The sequence below is a fragment of the Euwallacea similis genome, chromosome 11 (assembly GCF_039881205.1).
Source record: "Euwallacea similis isolate ESF13 chromosome 11, ESF131.1, whole genome shotgun sequence".
Classification (NCBI taxonomy): Eukaryota; Metazoa; Arthropoda; class Insecta; order Coleoptera; family Curculionidae; genus Euwallacea; species Euwallacea similis.
Window position 1 is genome coordinate 3,394,422 of NC_089619.1, and position 23,957 is coordinate 3,418,378.

The 23,957-nt window shown below is 34.2% G+C and overlaps 2 protein-coding genes across 4 annotated transcripts in view; both read right to left on the minus strand.

Moving 5' to 3' along the window:
• The window catches only part of LOC136412087 (ras-related and estrogen-regulated growth inhibitor), a 35,598-nt gene extending 12,487 nt beyond the window's left edge, over positions 1-23,111 (minus strand). The window contains exons 1-2 of one of the 3 annotated variants that reach the window (XM_066394979.1): positions 22,863-23,111; positions 9,472-9,587 (exon numbers count right to left, since the gene is read on the minus strand). In XM_066394979.1, the coding sequence (XP_066251076.1) occupies positions 9,472-9,577 (106 nt within the window). In that variant the 5' untranslated portion in view covers positions 9,578-9,587; positions 22,863-23,111. Of the gene's footprint in view, positions 1-8,826; positions 8,913-9,471; positions 9,594-22,862 lie in introns of those variants that run through there. The other 2 variants (XM_066394980.1, XM_066394978.1) reach the window with 2 other exon arrangements.
• LOC136412256 (uncharacterized) lies at positions 16,644-17,440 on the minus strand. The gene is made up of 4 exons (XM_066395270.1): positions 17,192-17,440; positions 17,060-17,139; positions 16,842-17,001; positions 16,644-16,786 (listed from the first exon to the last, which is right to left on the minus strand). The coding sequence occupies exons 1-4, from the start codon at positions 17,364-17,366 to the stop codon at positions 16,677-16,679; spliced, it is 525 nt and encodes a 174-aa protein (XP_066251367.1). The 5' UTR covers positions 17,367-17,440; the 3' UTR covers positions 16,644-16,676.
• Positions 23,112-23,957: the final 846 nt, after the last annotated feature.

Sequence of the window (23,957 nt, forward strand, 5' to 3'; positions counted from 1 at the left end):
GAAACTTTTGCATTTATGTGCGCGAATAAATTCAGTGAAACCAACGAATTAATTGGAGTTCCTGCAACGCACACCCTTGCGAATGAAAACTGAGAAGGGAAATTCATGTTAAACGTATTCATCTCGACTGCAACATTCATGAGCAAATCCAGGAAACGCGCTTACCAGGTAATCACTTTAGTTCCCACATACTTTTGTTTAATAATTCAAGTGGTATTGTGTACTTTAGAGATCACTAGAGTTTCGTAGGAGGATGAAGCAGGCCTCCTGCATTTACGTTGGTATTTAATTTAACGCTTGATGAAACCAAACGTTCTCCCTTTTAACTTAAAACGAAATTAATGAATGAGATAATAACGCGGTGTATTTAGCCCTAAATTCCAAAGGGCTCGTTCAGCGATACCTAATGTTCTCCTTTGTAATGGGAAATTTGTTGACCGCCCAAAAAATATCAAAAAGAGTTTGCCTTTTGATTTTGGATTCACTTGGTTTTACGCCAAATTTGCATTTAAATGAGATCCGCCTTCATCGGCATTGTTTATGTTGTGCTTAATGGCGTCAGATTTCGAGATATGTTAGGTATACAATTTCTAAACTTGTTAACACAATTCCGTTAAAATTAAATTACATGAAACTCATTATTATAGAGTTAGCATACTGAAAACCACCTCATTTTGGGGGCGAATTTAGCCATTAATGATATATGAGGATTTGAATCATCATGTTCAATGAAAATTAGGCATGCATGCAATTAAATCCGGCAGAACTAAATTTGCATGTTATCCAATTAATTTTCGAACATTGATAAAAGGTTTCGTACGCAAAGTTGCACATGTTGGGAAAATTACCAATCTCAGATTTGATTTCTAAATCAGCTGTCTGGATAATCCTGTTAAATCAATACAAGTTTACTCAATAATCCTACCTGGCAGTTAATTTTGTGTAACGTGTATTTTAATTAGACACTTGAGTAAACAGCATTCAAATCCACGTGTGTATCTACATTAGATCGATAGAGATTATCTAAAGCTCATGTACTGCTCTGCGGTATGTCTGTAATTATACTTTGCTAACGTGGGGCTAATTAATTCATGAAATTGAGCCCCAAACCGAAGTCGATGGACCAGCTGTGCAGGGTGTTAGGGAAATAACTTTCGCAAATTTAACTAATGGTTAAGAACGTCATTGTGAACAAAATGGTTTCTGACAAGGGAGGTGGAAAACCTAAAGGCTTTTTCCGAAAAAAATTCAAAGTTGCTGCAATATACCGTATGTACTCCACTACTTTAGTAATATGCCCGGGATGGCCATATGTTGGGAACCCATTATCTTCCAATAAGGGTTACCCTGCGCAAAGAAACTTTCACTCCTTTTTCCTTGTCAGGACAAAAGTCTAGATACATCCACGTTTAGCCAAAATCTGCATAGCTGCAACGCCCCCGTAAATTATCATTCTTGCCATTCTCTTAAAACGTTACGGTTAAACTTAGAAGGTTAACACCTGCTGATTGCCCCGTTAATTACCGAAAACCGGGATACGCCTATGAGTACTGACCCCCAGATTTAGTACTTAAGATACCAAGAAGCTTGTAAGATATATACAGGACGTTTCATTTAAAGAGAGGCAAGCAATTTTCAAACTAGTTTTTGAGATAATTGCTTATATGATAATTTCGAGAAAAAAAACAAACACAATTTATTTTTTTTTACCGAATTTATGTTTACAAACACAAATATCTGATGCTTCTTTGAAATTTTCAAGTAAAGTTGGTACTAGTTTCAAAATTAATTTTTGAGATAATTACTTGTCTCACTTTAAAGGAAACACCCTGTATATATAACTCGACGCTCCCGGAATTCATCTCTCTCTCGTAACTCTTACTCGTTTAAAATTCAACTCTTTCTATTGAATTGTCGCTTTAATGCCAAGATCATTTTTAGTTTTGTAAACGATTAAGGTGTGTAGGTGTGTGTGTGTCATAAGTAGTGGAGTAAATATGTGCTGAAAGTGTTCCCGAGTTTTGTTTCGTGAAGTTCCATTAGATTGGTAACCGAAGAGCGACGATAAGCTTGAAAAATTTAATAAAATATTGAAAAACGTACTTGACCCATGTTCATTGTTTGATGTGTAAAAGAAAAAATTTAAATTACGCAACAATAACATTGCTAAAAGCAATTTAAAACTTAATTAATAACTAACAATATTAAGTTAACTTAGGCGGCAACGCCCCACTGAACGTAACCGAGAAAAAGGAGTTTATTTTTTTTATGATTGTTTTTTGCAATTCTTTAATATCCGATAGATGATAAAACTTGACCTTTTATTAGTACGTGAATTTATCCCGACTTATTATCAGTACCTACGTGAAAACGTACTCATTACGCCAGTATGATGCTTTTGATTTATGAAGAGCCGTTACAAAGTTCCGAAAAAGCATCGTTATCCAAGAAGAAAACTTCCAGTTCGACAAACAGTTCTGCAAGTTTCCCAAAAGCTTCTAAATACAGGTCGACAGCGAGAAGTCGGTCCTGGAGCCGAAGAACAAATTTCAAACCTTGTTGATGAGGAGTCAACAATTAGTGTCCGGAGTTGAGCGTGCATGGACTCAAATGATGGACATTTTGAACATTTAACATAGTAAAAACAATAATCAATTTGTATTTTTGACTGTGATGGAAGTGGTGTCAAATGTGTAACGTAACGTGTTATGCCAATTAGAGATGAAAATATTGATTTGTTCGGAAAGTCGTCGTCGATTTCCGAGATATATCAACGATTAGCTCTTCGAGGTTAATTAAGAGTCATAATGATTTGAAATTATCATCAATTATTCTGATATTATAAAAACTCCTCCGCAATCACCCGACATTCATGTCATAAAAAAATCATTGGGTTAAATTAGAAGCGGAAATTAGGAAACATGAGATTTCCAATAAAGACCAATTAAAACGCGCTCATCTCCAAGAATGGGAGAAAATTTCCCTTGATTTTACTAAAAAGTTCGTAGAATCGATCTCAAATCGTCTTCGCGAAGTTATCTCAGCTAAAAGGCTACCAACTAAATATTAATTTATTGCAAAAACGATTAAAAAAAGAAGTAGATCATTTTAATTTCGAGATTCGCTTCGAAAGCAAATAAAACTTAATTTTTTTCCTTCCTTTGTAAGAATTTGTTTTTTGTTTTTAATTGTGGATATTATAGAACAGATGTAGCATAATATTTTAGCAATTTTGTCATCTAGTTTATCGTTAATTAAATGAAAATTTATTAATAAATAGCGATTTCAATACAGGTGTATCATTTTCGCTTTGAGCGACTCTATTTTCTAAAATAGGCTTTATTCACTAAGTGTAGATATATTTCGCATCAACCTTACTTTATTTGAGTTTATTGGAGATTGGTGAGAAAATGGAGAAGCAAAAAGTACACGTAAGATTTATTTTGTTCATAAAAATAAAACAACTCGGGTTTCTGAAGCACTCCTTTACTTTCAAGAATCAAGCCCAGAATGAATCCCGATACAAATCGTCACAAGTACCTCCGAGCACATATCCCTTTTTTTTAAGAGAATTGATAAGCGATATTCCCGCCTTTTTCCCACGGTTACCTAACCCATCACCATTTTTCTCTCGTCTACGTTAAAGGAATTCATAAACAACTCTCTATCGTTTCCTCACGTTTACGTTGGAAGAAATTTACAACCGCTCCTCTATCATTTTCAGATAATATTAATTAATGATCTTAACATAACTAAGGAATGCTCACATGCATTTTCGACATTTAATGCTTTACTACCACCGCAAAGGCCTTTTAAGCTACAAAAAAGATGTGTCCAGTTTATGGGGCTGTAAGTGAACGAATAGTTCGTGAATGGTGTGTGAAATTTAGAGGGGGTGGATTTAACCTTGACCACGTTCCGGTAGGCCATCCTCGGTTGATGACGGCCAAATCAAAGTGTTAATCACAGAGGACCCATGTAGTACCACTCGTGACAAAGCACAGAGACTCAAACTATCAAATTCCACTGTTCACGATCATTTGATGTGGCTTAATTTCGTTAGTTGCCAGGATGTTTGGATACCTCACGAATCAAACGAACGCAATTTGATGAACCGTATTTCGATGGATGATTTGATGCTTAAACGCAACGAAAACGACCCCTTCTTGAAAAGGATTATAATGGGGGATGAAAAATGAATTCTTTAAAATAATGTAGAGCGGAAAAGTTCGTGGAGTCAGTCCTCTGCACTGTTATCTACCACCCCAAAGACTCCCCAAAGAAAAATATTCACTCAATAAAAGTTACGCTTTGTTGCTGGTGGGTTGGGAAAGGCAGTGTTTATTATTATCTGTTGCCGAATAATCAAACAATCAATTCTGACAGGTATTGTACTCAGCTGGACAATTTAAAGCATGCCATTGAACGGATTCCCCCATAATTGGCTAATCGTAAAACAGTGGTTTTTCACCAGGATAACGCTAGACCGCATGTGTCTTTGGTAATCCAGCAACATTTGGTAGAGGTCGGTTGGGATGTGTTACCACACCCACCATATAGTCCCGACTTAGCACCTTCTGACTTCCATCTATTCCGCCCTTTACAAAATTCTTTGAACGGAAAAACATTCGATTCTTTGGAAGTCTGCACACAGCACTTGGAAGAATGTTTTAACTCTAAGGCAGGGGTCTTCATTGAAAATGGAATAATACAACTAACTAAAAGATGGCAGACAGTTATTCAACAATATGATTCACATATTACTAAATAAACCAGATTACTATTATACCACTTTTAATTTTCAAAATTCGCCAAAAATCAACGGCGACTTTCCGAAAAATCCAATATTTTTAACGGTAAATAGTTTTTCAAAATAATAAAATATTATAGGAATCACATGTTTAAATTTTCTAAATTTAGTGCATTTTGTTAATTATGTAATATATGTTAAAACCTTTCAGCCTCAAAGAAACCGTATAAGAATACATACCTAATTTTTGCGGCAATTTAGACAAGTATCGAAATGAAATAAACACAACGCGACGTTGCCAATTTTCCAAAGATGTGATTTTGTTTTCTGGGGAAATCGTTGTATTTACGATCCCTGTTGTAAGGAACATTTTTGTTCCAAAAAATGATGTTCTTAACCATTGATTAAATTTACGAAAGTTATTTTCTTAACACCCTGTATACTAAAAGCAAAAAAATCAAGGCAGAGGCTTTGATGGCAATAAAATTAATACAGGAGATGATTAATCCTACATAGCAAATCTAGAAAATTAGACATAGGAGTACCACACAGGCAATAAGTTTCAATAAAGGTATATAAAGAATAACAAACTGATATGATTCCCTCAGCTTTGGGCAATAAACCTTAATTGATTGAATCACCGCTATAATGAAGTTGTAAATGAAGTGTAAGAAGTAAATAAACCAGTACACAAGAAAATACACATCTACATTTAATCCAATATACTAGATAACGTATTCTACAGGTAAAATACAAATCAAGACTGTACTTTAGCAAGATTTGACCCAAATGTAACAAAAACGTCCATCAGTCTTCAATTTTCAGCTGAACTTTGTTAAAGAACCTTCTGACAAAAGCGAAAATTTTATGTAAACATAATCACTACAAATGAAGAAAATATCGAACGTGAGAAAAATAAAAATTGAGAGCTTTGTCGCATGGGGATTTTACATGAAGGTTTGAGTAATACTTGAAAGGAACACCCTGAACAAATTTTTACCTCATATTCGTTAACAGAACATCAAGTGGCGCAGTAGAAATTCCACATCATTGAAAGCAAGAAAACATTGAACAGGGACTACCTAGGAAACTTGTGATCTCCCTCGAGATTTTTTAACGAAAAATCGGATAAAACCTGAGAGAAACACTCACTGCTTTTCTATTTTCCACTCGGCCTTATTAAAAAATAATTTTAAGTTGAATGATGACCTTTAGCATGTCCAAAAGAATTGAAAATGAGGAAATCATCGACAAATAACGGAGAAAAGATGAAGCTGAGATGTCTCGGCTATTTCAATGAAATTCCTAATAAAACTTGACAAAAACACTGGGAACAATTAGTAAACTTCATTAAGAGAAGTTTGAGTTAGAGAGGAAAGTAAAGAACAGAGGTTTTATAAATAAATTGGGAAAATATGTTAATAAGGGAGAAACTAAAATATAAAGATCACTTTTCTGACCTTTTCAATGAAGATTCAAATGAAAATTGTAAAATATTTTCAAATAAATTTTACAATATCTTTGTTGCATCTGGAAATTTTGAGTTCTATAGCCCTTGAAAATATAAAAATTAGGGTTTTTAATGGGATTAAAAAAGATCCAGTCTTAATTCAAAACACGTTGTCTTTCAAAGAGCTGGAAGAATATTGGAAGTTGATTTATAAGGATTTGTTTTTTCTCATTTCTTTCTCGCCTGTGTGAATGTGAATCGTCCATAACGATTTCCACAAATCCACAGCTTTCATTAATCTTTTCAATAAATCCAACAGAGAGTGGCTTTAGTCTAAACTAGAGTTATTTTCCAGATTAACGAAGTGCATTTAAAGTTCATTCATTGGAACTTCTTGACTTCCAGAAAATTTAGAGTTTTCATTTATTATAGTTCTTAAGAAATACAAAGGCCAATTGTGTTAGTTTAAATGCAACTTGTCTCTTACAACTTAAAAACGCAGGTCTGGTGCTTTATAACGAAAGCTTACAACAGACAAAGTTAGTACCAGAGTTGGAATCTTCTGGAAAATCAAGAAAATCAGCACTTTCTTTGGAATTTTGAAAATAATTCAGAAGTTGATTGAGAGTGGTTCGCGTTCCGGATAGAGAAAAAAACGTTTGAAATCAGATTAAGTATATTTCTGTAATTCCAGGGAATCGATTTTCCATTTAATTTCTAGAAATTTAAAATGCAGTGCAGCACTCGGTTAAAGGATCTAATTTGAAGCTATGTATTGTAGTCTCGAAATGAATGAAAATGAGATGTTCCCTTGGATTTTTCAAAGAAATTTACAATCTTGTAGAATTTAAAACGGTCGCCTTTCCATATTCAAAAAGAACATTTAAAGTCATATGTTATCATCTCCGTTTCTGCAATTCCAGGAAATTGAGTTTCCATTTAAATTTAGATAAAATTGATAGAGGCCGGATTTTTAAGCTCTTTTGTTTCCAGCTTCAGGAAGCAAACTTGCAGTTTTAAAATAATTCCTTCTGGAACACTAACAAAATTAGAACTTTTAAGGAAATTTTAAAAATACTGTTAAACCTGGAAATTGCGAATTTTTTCTTCAATAGACAGAAAATTTCCCACAAAAATATTTGTTACTGTGTTGTACTTCTAACAAATACTTTTGTATTTAATTATATTATATTTAAATTTTAATTCCATTAAAATTTTCCACCAAACTTAGTGTTTTTCAATTTTAGAAATAATTTCTAAGCAGATCTGCGGGACGACCATTCCATTAATTATAATAAAAATAATTAATTAATTATTATTATTAATTGTAACGCGAAAAAGAATTTGAAAAGAAAGCAAACAGGAACAACTATTTTGAGGAGTAGATCCGTTAAAGTTTTCGTTACTGATGAAGCTGATTTTATACGAATCTGTAAAAAATGATTTTATACTGCAGGTAGAACTTACGATAATTCTTGCACCTGCGCATACCATGTATGAGTGACTGTATATGTATGTGTATACCATGCGCTCTATTTTTATTTAAGCCCCCTGTTCTTTTAAGGTTTTTATAAGCTTTACACCTGTAGTTCATGTAAATATTAAAGAAATTAATCATTGCCATGGGCCACACAAAAAAAGCAGCTAAAAATGTCTAAAAGCCTGATAAACCGTCCAGTGGTCCAATATATTGGAAATTTTAAAATATCTTATTAATCATAAAGTTCAATGTGCATTCAATATACAGTTTTCTTTAATAAAGGGCTCTAGTAAATGTTTTTTTTTATTAGTGCTTAGTCATAAATTTATTTAGGTACCTAGATCTCTCAAATAAAATTTATTTTTGCAGGAACCTGATCGTTCCCGATTATTTCTGAACGCGAGTTGTGTAGCTAACCGTAACATAGCAGGGCCATCTGCATCTTCATGTGGTAATCTGTTTTTCCTTCGCATTTTGTCTTATCCATATATTATTCCACATATGGATTCTTGGCACCATGGACAACCGAAGTCCATTAAGACCCAAGGATGATGGAGTTAATATTGTTTTGATTTTGACCATTTAGCAACATTTTGAACCACTGCAATCGCAATGCCTGTTTATCACTGACCCACTTTTTGTGCGACCTACCGTGATGACTAATTTCTTCAATATTTAGCTAGAATTTAGTTCAGGTTAATTTAATGCGAACGAGGCTTTACGCCTTGTTCACCCTAGAATCGCAACTTAGTTGAGTGACAAGTAGCCACTAAACGCTAAAGAATTTAATTAAATTGAAAGTATTGTTGTACTAGATAAAATATCCTCTTTTTGCAAGTATTCCATTGTTACCTTAGTCGGCATCGTTGACCTAGTGTAAACTAGACATTAGTGGCTAGTTGGCACTGGACTAAACTAATGGCCCACTGCGAACCAGGCATGGGAATTTTTGGAAGGAAGAAAAGAAAAAACGTTTTTACAATCATTTAGGAGTGCGATTCTGAAATTCCACCACAACCAGAAAAACGAGTCTACAGGAAGACCCAGAAAATAATTCTCCGCAGATATTCAGTATATGGAAAAATGGTGCATGTTCTACATGCAACTAGAATTGAAAACCGTGTCCTTTTTAAGTGAATGATTTACAATGCATTTCGCCAATATTTCCATTCTGATCTTATATTTATCTCCTTGACATCCGCATCTCAATACAAGTTGTTATTCACATCACGCTGGAAACAAAATTGAAAAGTATTAAAATAGGACACATCGTTTCGAATGGATTTCAATAACACTAGCGGGGACAAGCTGCGTATTTCAGTCCCGCTTAACTGTCCTGGAAAACTTTTAATAAAACTGACACACGCGGACAAGCTGAAAAAGTCTTTCGATTAGTAATGTAACCAAGCCGAAGAATTTAATTTAGTTTCGTCATCTGCATGTCGAATAAACAAATCCGAAAAAAGTTCAGAAATGCAATGGGAAATGTGCAGGAAAGTTCTTCATTAATATTCGTGAAATTCGCTTGTCGCTTGCAATCAAATGAACTTGTATTAGAATTCTCATGAAGCGATGATTTCAGCATTGTAATCCTACCGCTCGCAACTAGTGTGTCTTCTCAAACACCAGAACTTTACTCGAACAAAACTTCGATACGTAAGATGACAGTGGTAGGAAACACCCCTGAGACCGTAAGTAATTAGTTTTAGAACTTTTATCGAATGGTTGATGTGGTTGTCTAACTTTTTCGAGTTTCTTTCATGAATTCGTTAAGCTTACGTTTGCCCTTACCTGACTTTCCAACTCCGGCTTGACCTAATATCATAACTTTCAAAGTTTTCGGTCGCGGGTAAAGTCCCAATTTAGCTAAGGATAATTTGGGCGAAGTAACGTTCATTTTATTTCATCTGAAATAAAAAAAAATTATTCAACTTCCATTCGGCATCAAAAATTAAAAGGAGCTTAACGTAACAATCGATTAGTAAACTAGCCAATAGAGCTATAAATTCCAAAATGAAATAATGCGGTTCTTACAGACAGTAGATTTCCAATTCCCAATGATACATTTTCTAAACTCCTATAAATTTCTATAAATTTAAGTATAAAAATCTACTGCGAAGGCACTTTTCCTCAAATTTACTGTCTGATATTTATGTATTGGGAATTGGAAACAACCTGCTTATGTATCTTGGAGTATTAGCTGAAGCTGTAAAATAATGGGTAAAATTACAGGCATTATACTGGTCACACAAGTCTTGGATTTATAAGCATTGCAATAATTACTTTAAAGAAAGAGCTCAACTCAGCCTTAAAGGATCTGCCGCACCAATCTCGCCACTAAAGCCACCGAATTTGAATAGAAAATTTAGAATTTCTCAAATTTTAGCAAAAAAACTGTTTTTTCACTCAGTTTAACATTTTTCCTGAACTTTAGAATCGGAGCAACAAAACGATTCCTCTCCCTATTCAATATTTAAAGCGGATTCCGATTTGAAATGGATTTCTTATTTCGCTTCATGCATTTTAGCTCAATACGAAGATTAGGATTTCGAAAAGTTCAGAGAGAAATTCTGAACTTGGAAGATTAATTTCGACGTGTAGACGATGATGAAAACGTAATCATTCAAAATATAGTAATATTCACCTACCAATTTTGTCCGAACCGTGTACCCAAAATAGCAGGCAAAAGCCTGCCTCGACACGTTGGTAAACTGGATATAACTAGTGAAGCGAAAGTAAAAATGCCGTTTTGCGCGCCATTTGCTCATATTTATCTTGATTTTCTTTACAATTTTTGATTCTAGTAACTTAAATAAATATAATAATATCAGCTTCCTTGACTCCCCCTCTTCATCTTGAATCCCGAGGAATAGTCGATACAAGTTTGCTTCTCTGAAGATCATAACTCTCCAATGAATTCAAAATTAACCAAAGGCTTTAAAGGGCAGTTAGATGAACTAATTCATCTTCTAAAAAACCAACTTCAACAAATGCTTGTGCTAACTATACATATAAATGTAATCATGTGGTTGATTGTTCTGAACGATTCACGTTTAACACCAAACGCTAATCATAGAAGAGATTTTTATGTCTTTTGCATTCGTAGGACTAGTGCGGAAACTAAGTAGGTACTATTTTCGGCTGAATATCTAATATATCTCATCTACCCTGTTGTGAACAAATATTTAAAATCCCTTCTTTAACAATAAAAAATAAGGGCTATCTCGATCGTTTAACGCTGATTTTGCACATATGCTTAGGGCCGCGATGCGGGAAATTTTATTCTCAAACTGAAAACATATTTTTAGTTATCCTTAATACTGATTGGCTCCCAGCTCGGGTCTACATCAAGAGTAAATTTACTTTAAATTAAAAAAACCAATATCAGACCACCTAAAAGTGTGAAAAGAATTAATAAGTTTTTCTTGCCTTTTAGAGCGGAATTTTAAAATTTGCCCAACAAGCACCAATAAAACTATTTAAGCTGCAATGAATCTTCTTCCAGTTCCATATTTAGGATTAATTGTATAAAAGGAATGAGTGAAGTAGAGGCAAATTAAATACACAATTTTCCTTTTGAGTTGAAAATAAAAATAAAGGTCTTTACTCCTTTACATAAGCTCTTCGTCCTAATATTTATTCTGCAAAATTATTATTTAAGGTCTTTAATATACATACATATATGTGTGTATATGTGTACAGTAAAGTGCAAGTGAATACTGAAAAGTTGATAAACGATCATGGAAAACTGGAAACAGTTTCTCATAATTACATCAATCAAATTCTATATTTACACGATAAATCTAGTCTTTTTTTAGGTTAATGTTATTTATGATCTACATAAAGTCAAAAGCCAGCAATGCATTTACTATTTGCTTTTATATGTGCTAGGTCCAATGTGTTAAATACATTAGTGGAAAAAATATATCAGGGATATTTCAAATGATTTAGAATTCTGTGCAACGGAAAAAATACCCAATTAACCTGAACTTGTTATTTTCTTCGAAATAAGTATAACTTGGTACGGCCTTCTAACACTCCTGATTTGACCTTAATTGAAAGACTAAATCGAAATGTATAATTTAAAATGTGAAGGAATGTTTCACGAGGAAGACAAATATAGTCTTATATGTTTTAATGTTGGTTGAAATTGATTTTTTACAATAAAATGCTATTAGAAAATAATACGCGTTTCCTCTTTCTTCAGGCTGAAGTTTTCTTTCCTGTCTGAACTTCAAGGTTATTGCTTTACAACTCATGGAATTACTTCATTTTTAAACTATTCGTTTCAATATAAATCTTCGACATTCCGCATCGAACATTGCCACAGAGCACTTAATACAGCTTTTGTGTCTGTTAATGCATTAGTAAGCCATATAATTCAATTTTGAAATGTAATTTAGACTGGAAACTGTAGAACATATGGCAGTATTCCAGAACTGAAATTTTTAAAAAACGTTTTTTGGTAGAGATTTCAAAACAATTGACACTTTACCATTGTAATTTTTTTTTCTTCTTTCTTTTTTCTTTCCAGAAGTAAGATTTTTTATATTAAACTGCAAAACTGAATATTAACATCTGGTACATTATTGGAATTTAAAAAAAACTGAATTAAAATCTGTTAAAATTTAAGACCATAAGAAAAAACAAAGTTGATGATGGTGATCAAGAATTGAAACGTCGCGTTTCAAATATGACATCTCCGCGTTGTAAAACTTGTTACGATAAAGTGTCAATCGTTTCAAATTACCTCGTCTAATACCAAGGAAAAAATAAAAACCTTTTTCTAAAATTTCAGTTTGCTATGAATACTTCTGAAAATCATTTGAATTTTTAAAGCTATAAAACGGCACATTCTTGAACTCTAAATTGCGTAATTTTTACCCAAATGTGTTTCTGTTTGATGTAACCGGCAGTAATGTGATTTAATCCACTTTCTTTCTGGAAATTAGAATTTAAACCTTTGGAAATAAATTAACTCGGGTCCGAGCTAAATTTAATCCCCAATTGGAATTCACCGGCCGTACTTTATTGGGTGTCTGTCCCGTAAATCTAAAAAGCTTTGTTGAAAGTTTGATCTCAAGATGATTTATGCAAAAGTCAAAATTTATTCGGAAAACTCAATTTTTGTTACTTTTGAAATCGATTATGGGTCTTTTCGAACAGTTGCTTAAAAAAGTTTTCTATCTCGTATCTTCATCTTGGCGAGCGAGAAGCTGAGAAGTGGACCACTAATCTGGATACCTTCTATACATTCAAGATGGATAGTCAATTTTCCCCTTTATTTTGTTTAGAAATAATGCCTCACATACCAGAAGGGGTTGTTGGAGCGAACATTTACCTTTTATTAAACGCTCAGACGAAAAACTCTTGCCAAACTTTTGATGACAAATTTATTACCGTCTTTAGACAAAAACGAAAATTAATATAACTGAAGCATATTCATGCAATTCTTCGCGGGGCCAAACAAACCATTCAAAAAATAATGAAAAATGAGTTTTTATAGTAAATAAATTTTGAATTTTGCATAGAGAACCTTGAGACCAAACTTCCAGTAAAGCTTTTTAGATTTACGGGAGAGAGACCCAATAAACTACGGCCAGTGAATCCCAATTGAGGATTAAATTTAGCTCGGACCCGAGTTAATTTATTTCCCAAGGGTTTAAATTCTAATTTCGAAAAAAAAAGTAGATTAAATCACATTACAGCCAGTTAGATCAAACGGAAACGGTCCATGAATATTGTTTAGCGTGTAACGAATACTCACTCGAGTTGAATACTGCCATTGGCTCGAGTTCTGTATTCTATAATTTCTGGTCTAAGTTACATCTCAAAATTAAATTATGTGGTTGGTTATTATATTAACAGACACAAAAGCTCTATCAAGGGCTGCTTGGCAATAATACTTGTTGAGGAATGTTGAAAATTTATTGGATGAGGGATGGAAGAATTCAGTGCATAAAGCAATAAAACTGGAAAGCAAGCAAGAACAAAAACTTCAGCATGAAGAAAAATGGAAAAACTCCTATGTTTTGCAAATAAGGTATTATGGAAATAAATCCTATTTGGGTTAAAAATTAAAACACATAACATTTAACACATTTATCGTGCTGGCGAAAGCTGTACTTAGTGATATTTGTTACGAAGGAAATAACAGTCTTAAAAGATTAATTTCCTGAAAAAACGAAGTTGAGGTTCATTTTTACCTTAATATGTTTCTATCGACTAACGCCTGCCTCCCCTTTGACTCTATGTAGCTCTAGCTATAAATAACATTCACTAAAAAAAATAACAAAATTTTTCGTACAAATATACAGGGTGTCCCAAAAGTGAACCGCCATACGTTAACCATGAATTTTATGTCGAAAAATAACCCTAGTTTGCTACACAGACGATGGTCCAAAGATGTTTCATTACCGAAATACAAGGTGTTAAAAGAAAATTTAAAAAGCTCAAAAATTCAACAACCAGCCTGGATATATATTTAACCAATTTTAATTATATTTACCTTCGTCAATTTTGCTGTCATGTGCTCGTCTTGCCATATGATATATTTCTATACCGTTCGTTATTTAGGTGATCCCCGTGACGTGCATTCTTATTCAGAGTCCCTTGTATGTGTAATTTATTAAAATCTGTTAATAATTCAGCAAATTACTGTCTAAAGCTTTCAGTACGATATAATGTGTTAGATAAAGACAGATTCGTAGAGGAACTATTATAGTAGGCAGAAGAGATATACAGGGTGTCCCAGATAAGGATGAACAGCATGGGGATCTCGGAAACGGTAATAGATACAAAATGGTTTAAATTGGGAAAAAGTTAGGCAATTTAAAGCAAATTAATAATCTGTTTTTATATCGACGAAATTCCGAATGGTTACGAAGATATCCGGAAAAAAACGAATTTGGCGGTTTTCGTTTTTTGCAAATAACTCTTATACGGTTATAGTTAGAGGAATAAAAGTTTTACATTATTAAAGCACTTTTTTGAGAACTGTTTAGCAGTGTTGCCAGTTTTCTTGTTACATCCTTACTTTCGGAGAAAAATGAGTAAACTTTTGATTTTCATATGGGCGTGATATCAATTATTTATATTTTCAAAATCGTCATAAAATTCCCTTTTCAGCCATGCATTACATTTAATATTTTTCTCAGAAACTCTATGAGTTATAGCCATTAAAGCATTTTTTGATAAGTAGGCCATGATTTTGACTTATAGTAATGGTGCACATTAAATAAATGAATGCTGTGGAAACGTCAACATTTGATTCGATCCAAGTTTAGCCGCATTGTTGTTATTAAATACATAATTTGAAACAATTATTTTTTTAATTTTAGGGTGATACCAGTAATATATTTATACTTTTAAATAATGTTGACGTTTCCACAGCATTCATTTATTTAATGTGCACCATTACTATAAGTCAAAATCATGGCCTACTTATCAAAAAATGCTTTAATGGCTATAACTCATAGAGTTTCTGAGAAAAATATTAAATGTAATGCATGGCTGAAAAGGGAATTTTATGACGATTTTGAAAATATAAATAATTGATATCACGCCCATATGAAAATCAAAAGTTTACTCATTTTTCTCCGAAAGTAAGGATGTAACAAGAAAACTGGCAACACTGCTAAACAGTTCTCAAAAAAGTGCTTTAATAATGTAAAACTTTTATTCCTCTAACTATAACCGTATAAGAGTTATTTGCAAAAAACGAAAACCGCCAAATTCGTTTTTTTCCGGATATCTTCGTAACCATTCGGAATTTCGTCGATATAAAAACAGATTATTAATTTGCTTTAAATTGCCCAACTTTTTCCCAATTTAAACCATTTTGTATCTATTACCGTTTCCAAGATCCCCATGCTGTTCATCCTTATCTGGGACACCCTGTATATTGATTTGTCGCCAAATGTAATAGGTCATTCAAGAGATCCAAGAGAAAGCAAGTGTGATAAAGAAATACGTATTCTAGATCCAATGATTATCCCATTACTTCAATGCTGACTAAAAGTGCCAATAACATATTATTTTTGGAATCAAAATATTGAAATTTTTCGTATATCTCAGGAACCACTAGAGATTTTCCTAATAACAAAATTGTATTTTATTGAGCAGGTAATTGCGCAACTTCGTCGCAGTTACCGACTTAACCGACTTTGAGGTACTCTGTACTAAATTAGCTTTATTGATTTCTTTAGTAATGCGTTTGGAGATAAGTAATATTCCAACTAATCTGACAATATCTCGACATACGTTTATTTTTAATTTCTAACGTTTCTTCTCTTGAAATTTGGATGTTGCGATAGATTTTTCCCTTTATTTGATTTCTTTATTTTTTGGTTATTCATTATTGACTGAGAAATAAAAGAATACACGTGGAACAAATTCACTTTATTATACTTAACTGAGAGTTCAAGATCAACAGATAAAATTGCAACAGACATTGTTATAGACTAACTACGATTATTGGAAAATCTGATGCAAACTTTTCATCGATTAAAGGGAGACCCGACGAAAATATAACAAAAGCATAATATTTGTATTGATGCAGCAAGTACTCAAGATCATTTTTATTGCATTTTTATTAGGCCATCCATCCAGACATCTGCATTAATAAATTCGAATTTCATCAAAAATCAGCTCATTTATCGTTCACTTTAAATCGTAATTTAAGACAGTGCCGCTTTAAAGAGGTAACTAAAGCAATTAGTGAATCGAAAATAAAATGTAGATAAGAGCAACGAAAAAACCACACGCTCTATAAAAATAGCAATGTAAATCACGAAAAAGTAAACAATATATAATAGTTTTTTGAAATTAATTCGTCAAAGGTTTTGCTTGTTTGAGAGAATTCCATAAAGGTCTTTGATCAGATACGTATATGTTTCTCCATGAATAATTGGTAAGTCAATGGCTTTTGAATTAAATTGAACCCAATAAACTACCCGTTTTTGATCAGTAAATTGTTTATTCAAAACGTGCAATTGCTAGAACTTCTCTTCAAATGAGAATTTCGTAAATGCTCTCCTCCATCTCCTTCGATACCAGAGATTGGTAGATAATTGCAGGGTTCGCATAACTAAAATCACTTTCAGCCCTTAAAAACACAATATTACTTTTTGTAGATTTACCACGATATGTAGAATGGGTACCTAGAGCAATGGACATGAGAAAGAGTGCCGTCCATGGCAAGCCGGTTGAATACCTTGAAGCTTTTAAAACAGTCATCATCCTTCGTAAACTGTTATAATGATTGAAATATAGCCCATACAGGATGACTATAACCCATGGGTAGATTAATTCAATGTGTCTCTGGAATTTAACTTTTTAAAAATACTATTTTTTGAGAGGAGTTTGTGGTAACATCTACCGTGGCAAGACCTTTGTGCATCATCCAAGCTGCAAACATCGTAAGCATCACGTCCTGTATGTTGAAGGATATGAAGACACCTTTGGAAATCAGTTGTTAATTGATTATCGAAGGAAATTAGAAAGTTTGTACCTTGGAGATTTCTCGTGAATTGAACCTTACAAGCGCAGAAAATGGCGTTGAATAACCAGAGAGAAGCGATTAGCAGGATGGGAGGTTGTGATTCTGTGAGCTTCGGGTTTGCACTCTTTTTGTCGATTTCGTCTGCTGAGGGGAATTCTTCCACAGCCACTGTTCCTGAACTCATTTTGAATTTCGATATTTTGGTAATTTACATGTCAACGCAAGTTTTCGCAATTTTGAAGTTGAGTGTCATTAGAGCGTCGGAAGCAGTAGTACCGGTTTTTGCCTTGTTTAAACCAGGTACTTCAGTTACGTACCTAAGGCTAAAAACATAGTGACGCATCTCACCTTGCCCCTCGCATCGCCGTAAAATGAGGAACAAAATATTTTGTTTTCCAACAGCGAGATGATTGAAACTTGCTCTGTGATTGGTTCTCTCAACTCCCCACTCTCTCCATACGGCAACAGTACACTCCCGTATGTGCGCATGTCTTCGGACGTATGCACTATAATGTGTGTGTGTACCTACTTCGAATACACACATGCCTGATGAAACCAATAAGTAGAAACACGTGTCGCCAGGTTGCCGAACATCCTCTTTCTGTTCTATTTGAACTTCAAGTCCAATCATCTACGCAAACACTTACTGAAAGTTCAAAAGGCGAGCTCAGTTTTAATTCTAGTAAACTTTTAAAACTGAAGATATTGGATAAACAAGGTAAGTTTTTGCTAAGGATTTGTTCCAATTTAAGAATCAAAATACTAAATTCTTTAGGAGTTTTCGAAAAATGACGTCGGTTCAGAAGTATAAGGGATGTTTTAGGCAACGCTCAAGAATTGAAAAATACGAAAATTTTTTTACTCGCAAGCTCCTAAATCACGCTTATTCTTATTCTCAGTTTTTAATGAGCTCTTCTCGGATTTTTCTAACCAGTTAGGCAATTACTATCGATACTCAAACCCTCTTTACTAACTCTCCATTACTGATCCGATCGATATGGGGATTTCAACTTAGACCTACACCCAGTGCTTTCAAGATAGGAGGACGATGACTTTATCAGAAAATAAAATCCATTTTTCAAGAACTATGCGATCCATTATTTCCTGAGAAAAACTCACCTTAAGGATATTGTCATCATAAAAGCTATTGAAATCATATGATGACTTTGCAATCGATACATTTTAGCGGTGTAGGGGATTTTAAGGGATACTTCACCTTCGTTATTTTGCTGCCTCCAACATACACATGTGACATATGAGCAAATTACATTTCTAGATACATCAGAAACTGTTATAATATAATAATTCAAATATTATAACACATCTACCTCGCGTGACAGTTCCATAATTTGCAGTAATCCACTACTTTAGGGAGGATTTAGTGCAAACCCTTTACAAAGAGATTATCGGGATGAATTTAATCCTCAATATTCATCCCCCTAACGGGATTATTGCATCTCTACGTAATATAGTACAATCAATGGAGAATTTTGATTAAAGGGCTACTAACATTGAATACCATAAATCCATTCTAGAAACGTCTTAGAATCCTGCCCCTCGCAAAAACAATGAAACGTCCTAAGTGTTCCTATAACTAAGTCCCAAGAGTAATCTGCACGTCGGAATTAATTAGGGCTAAATCCACTTCTGTTTACAAGTTTCACATGAAGAGGCTTCGGAAAACATTTTCCGGGGCTACTGCCTTATATCTCTAACTCCGAAGGAAGTTTTTGGGTCGCATCTGGATATCGCTCGATTTAGTGCATTTTAGATTCCAGTCTCAAACTTAAACACCAACAATTTCATTTGGATGGGCAATTCGAACTTCACAAATAACAATTTCGTTTGGATGGACTGGAGATTCAATTGAGTAATCGAGTACTTGTTAGATTGTTAAAGTAGAAAAAGCAATGCAGTGAAGTGAATTCGCTTGGGGAATGCTCTATTTTGGAAAGTTCCACATTTGGGGATTTTTAACGTTAGTCTCATCAATGTTTAAGAACTTTCCACAAGGACAGAACACTAATGAACCGATTGGATGAAACGGTTTATCAGAATCGTTTTTAAAAATCTCGACATACGACAGAAAACCTGCTGCTCTTAAAATGATGGCATTAACTTTGTTGGCTCTTGGGAAAATTATTAGTAAAAATAGAAGGAACATTTATGGGGAAATAAGCCATCTCCTACCTGAATAATAAAGATACATATTGTCACAATTTCCAGCCAGTCGAGCACTGTTTGAGCACCCGAGCAGAAGCTTGATCGTAAAATGGGTTTCCAAAGATGTTTCATAAAAGCCTACATAAATAATAAACATTTTACTGCTGATGTGGGAGATTTTTAAAAATACTTGAAACCTTGTGAAAATACGAAATTTATTGTTTACAGACCACAAAAATTTCTCTTCCTGGTAATCTAGTCTAAAATTGGCTTGCGTTCCAAGAACGAGTGGTGGCTCCTCGTGACAACTAATTGGAGACCTATGGGTGGAAATTAATTCTGACCAAACCACACACGTAATGGCACATTAGATTTCGATTTGTGGTTTCCGGGTAAAAAGTAAATTGGTCACATATAAATGACATCGTGTGAAAAAACATCTTGCCTATAGAAACAAATGTGTTTGATTGATATTGTATAATTGATGTAATCGGCTGGACCATACGGGATAGGCCATAGGCACACATCAATGAAATTATAACAAAATTAGAGGCAGGATGGGATTGGACGCTTAATTCGCATACACAACCGTCGATTTTTTGGTAAGTCAGCAGATGAGATAAAGTAAAACATAATTTTTTCTAGTTTTTCATATCGAACTTCATATACATTCAGAGAACCAATTTTGAAGCGAAAGCACGGAGCTTTTAAGCGCTCTACAGGAGATATCCTGTTTCCAAAAGGAGCATACCCCCAAACCCTTATAAAATGGACATTTTACTGAGAAATACTATACGAAGAATATGTTTTGTTTGGTCCTGCATTACATGCTACTCCAGTCTTTATACAAAGTGGTTAACAGCATATTCTTCATAGAAAACGCTTATAATCGCCAGCATTATCGAAAAAAGTAATAATGATTTTGGTATTTTATTTCAAATCCGAGAGCTCTGGTATCAAGTGAAACAAAAGGAAAAACTTTAAAGAAATAAACCCTACACCATCATCGAATTAAGTATGATTTAGATAGTCACGTGCACTAAACTTGCGATAATAGTCAGGCACCCTGTATACACCCACCCGCTCTTCCAAAGTAAACATGAGTCCAGCAGATTAGGAATGAGAACAACTCAAAAACTCAACAATCTCCCTCTCTCTCTCTTTCAAAATCTCTCAAAAACATCTCATCTTATTTAAGCCCGCATAACTCGTTTATTCAAACTTCAAGGCTTTACATTCAGGGATTTTGCGGCGGTCGAGCGCTGCAGCATTTGAAGCTTAAATTCGCTAACGGCTTTTGGTGTGGCAATTCGATTTAACAAGCAGCTGTTAATTTGGTATTGTGAAAAATGTTAATTCAAAATACCAGCTATCCAGAATATTACGCTTCAGCGCTTTCCATCAGCGCTACATCGAAATGCGACCGCTTCAATAAAGTGCTGCAGCGCTTCTGTTACCTAAAAAAAGAGAAGTAAATGCGGGAAAGAAAAGAAGATCTTAATGATTTCAGTCTTTTAATAGTTCCAATTCTCTATCAAAGAGTTCAATGAACTCTCTTCGTGGCTGTCTTTAGCATTATCAAATAAACTGAACAATTTTTGAAAGTTATTTCAAATTCATTGGTTAATGGCAGTAGCAATCGACGAACCAGAACCTTTTAACTTTTCAACCACTTATTATTATAATCACCATGAAAAAAAAAGTGAAGAAGAAAACCTTGATAAATTCTTTAAGACTTTTTACCTCTTCGTCTATCAAATTTGAATATTATCCAAGATTCACTGGCACATGCTCCACTCATTTTAGAAGAATAAAAAGCTTCTTTTAGCATTTCGAAGCTCAAAACAAATTTCCATCATTGTCAAGGAAAATTGAGAAAAATTAAGATAAATTTATTCTTCTGGGTTTAATTTAGAGAACATTTAAATTATATTGGCGAATATGATGGGAAGCTTTTATACAGATTGAACATAACCATCGCTATTAAAGCTCAGGGCCAGGGACATTTATATATGTATATTTGGCGGCTGGACCCCTCTTATTTTTTCAATGAAGTCACAATCATGCATCCAAATCACTTGTGCACGCAATCTAAGCTCCAAGATAGAATCCTTCGTTATTCCTTTTGGTAACTTTGTAAAACTTTCAGCTTTTCTATCCACGATTTTAAAAGAGCTTTTCTTTCTTCTTCTTCATCTACTGAACTACATATTTGAAAAGTTTTTCAAAAACTTAATGTTTGCCCAATCGTGCTGGAAAAACCAAACATTCATTTGTTAAGTTATTGAGATTTCTACTGCCACAACTGTAAGTTTTCATAGTGAGGAGAACTGAAAAAAGAGATTTTGTTCATTTCTTTTTACATGTCCCAGCCTGAATTAACCAGACAGTTCATAGACAATGATCCTGCGATGGCTCTCTCTCTCATTAATTTTACTTTACTTTTTGGTTCACTCAAGAAACGTTTCAGAATGAACACGGAACACAGGGGCAAGGGGACAAGGAAAGTGAAGAAAGATTATTTTTTAAGATAATTTTTAAAAGTTTTTGCTCTTATAACTGAAGCTCAAATGATTTTCCACCTCCTTCCTGTCTTGTCCTTCGTGTAAAAAAGCGTGAATTTTGAAGATTCTCATGCGGAATTTTTAGAAACGTTTCTGTTTATAAAAGGAAGAAAAACGTTGCTTCTCGCGCGCGAATAAACATTAAACTCAATGGAAATTACAGACGTTCTTCCATTTTAAAATTTAATACTTGACTACATAGAGATAAATTATGCCTGAGTTGGTCGTATTCAGTTAAGTATATTCTAATATTCCAATATGATTTTCTTTTAGTTTCCATTCCTCCTCGCAAGACCACTCTGTGTTGCCCAATAAATTACACTTTTCAACTTACTTAATCGTCGACAAATTTTCCGATTATCCTCGCTACTTCAGGCTTACAAGATGCACGAGGAAGTAATTTCTTGCAAAACGCCATTAAACCTCCCTAAGTTTGACTAGTGCTATGCGGTTTTGCCTTGTTGGCTAGATTAATGGTGGCTTATGCATTATTCTCAGACATGTGTGCTAATGAGAATTTATTTGAAAGACAAATCGAATAAAATCCAGAATCAATTATTCTAAGTTTCCATTATAAAACAATTCGCAACACGTCTCGATTCTTTCAAAACAATTCCATTATCGAGTCACGTAGAATGAGATGTGCTCATTATACTCAAGAATTTCCATAGAAGAATGGGCTGGAGATTGCAACTCGGGAAACTTTAATTAGCACATTCGTAAATAATAAACAGCTCTAACATAGTTATGGAAATTAGGTAGTAATGGAGAGGTTGTGTTTTTGGCATTGTTGAAAAATGCAGAGAAAAGAGTCGAATACGGTTTTAGTGCCCAAAATTGCCTTTTTTGAACTTTCTTCGCTTATTTTTAACAACTGTAATTTGCCTCGCGGCAGCTCTATTTCATCTCCGAACAGGTTTGTTAAGAGAAATGCTCCTCCAATGCGTACTTACTCAGTTTTTTTTTAATGCGTTTTGTAATTGTTCCCCTCGCCTTTATCCCCGAAATATTTCCGCTGATTCTAAAGCACCGTTCAGATAGCTGTTCTAAATAATTGTTTAGATAAATCCGGAAACATCCTTGACGCACCAAACTATTTTTTATGTTGCAATGGACAAATAACAGAGCGAGATTAGTTCAAACTTTTACGCATCCAGCACGTGTTTTTCCACTGGATACCCGGCTCGGGTGTTTGGTTTCTGCTCCTGCAGAATCGCGCAATAAACTGACAATTTTCCTGAAAGATGCGTCCAGAATTTCCCATTTCCCCTTTTGGTTAGGCGCAAGCGTTTCATTACGATTTTTGTAAGAATTCTTTTCCGGACATTACTTATCTAATTAGTGAAAGGAAAAGGGGATAAATATAGCTCGTTGACGCAACAGGACACTTTCATCAGGAAGTGCATGCTTTATAAGGATTTTTATAACAGCTAAAATATTTCCTCGATTCATTTCCTCCTCGAAAAATTCGAAGAAATTTTTCCCCAAAGGGTGCAAACATGAAAGTCCCAAGATGCCTTCGGGGGAGTGTCATAGACACAAATTTAATACCTCCCACACAGCCTGAAAGTTTCAAGCAGCTACACATAAATACTAGTGGAAGCGGGTGACTAGATTATTTGCCGGAAAAGTTCCAGCAGAATCTATATTTCCTAAGTAAACATAGATGGTTTTGTCAGATGACGTGGTTTAAAAGCTTTCGCTATTGGATTGAAAAGCTCATAACTTGTGAAAAGTGCGCTGAAATTGAAGTTCGTTTCTGGCGTTGCAGAGCGAAGCGAGCGAAGTTCTGATATTTCAAGGGAGTTCATTACGTCGTAGATCACAAATTTGATCATTAACTCTGCTATGAATGTACTCTAAATACACCTTTGAGAAGGAAGTATTTTTCATTACACTTTAAACGGAAAAGTTCCAAGTTGGGACCTGTGTGGCTGACGTAACTATTGCATTTCAAAATTAAAGTTTCTAGATGAGGAATGCTTTGACTTCTGATGCTTTTGAATCGCGAACGTAATTTCAGTGAAAATGGTGACGACGACTAGTCT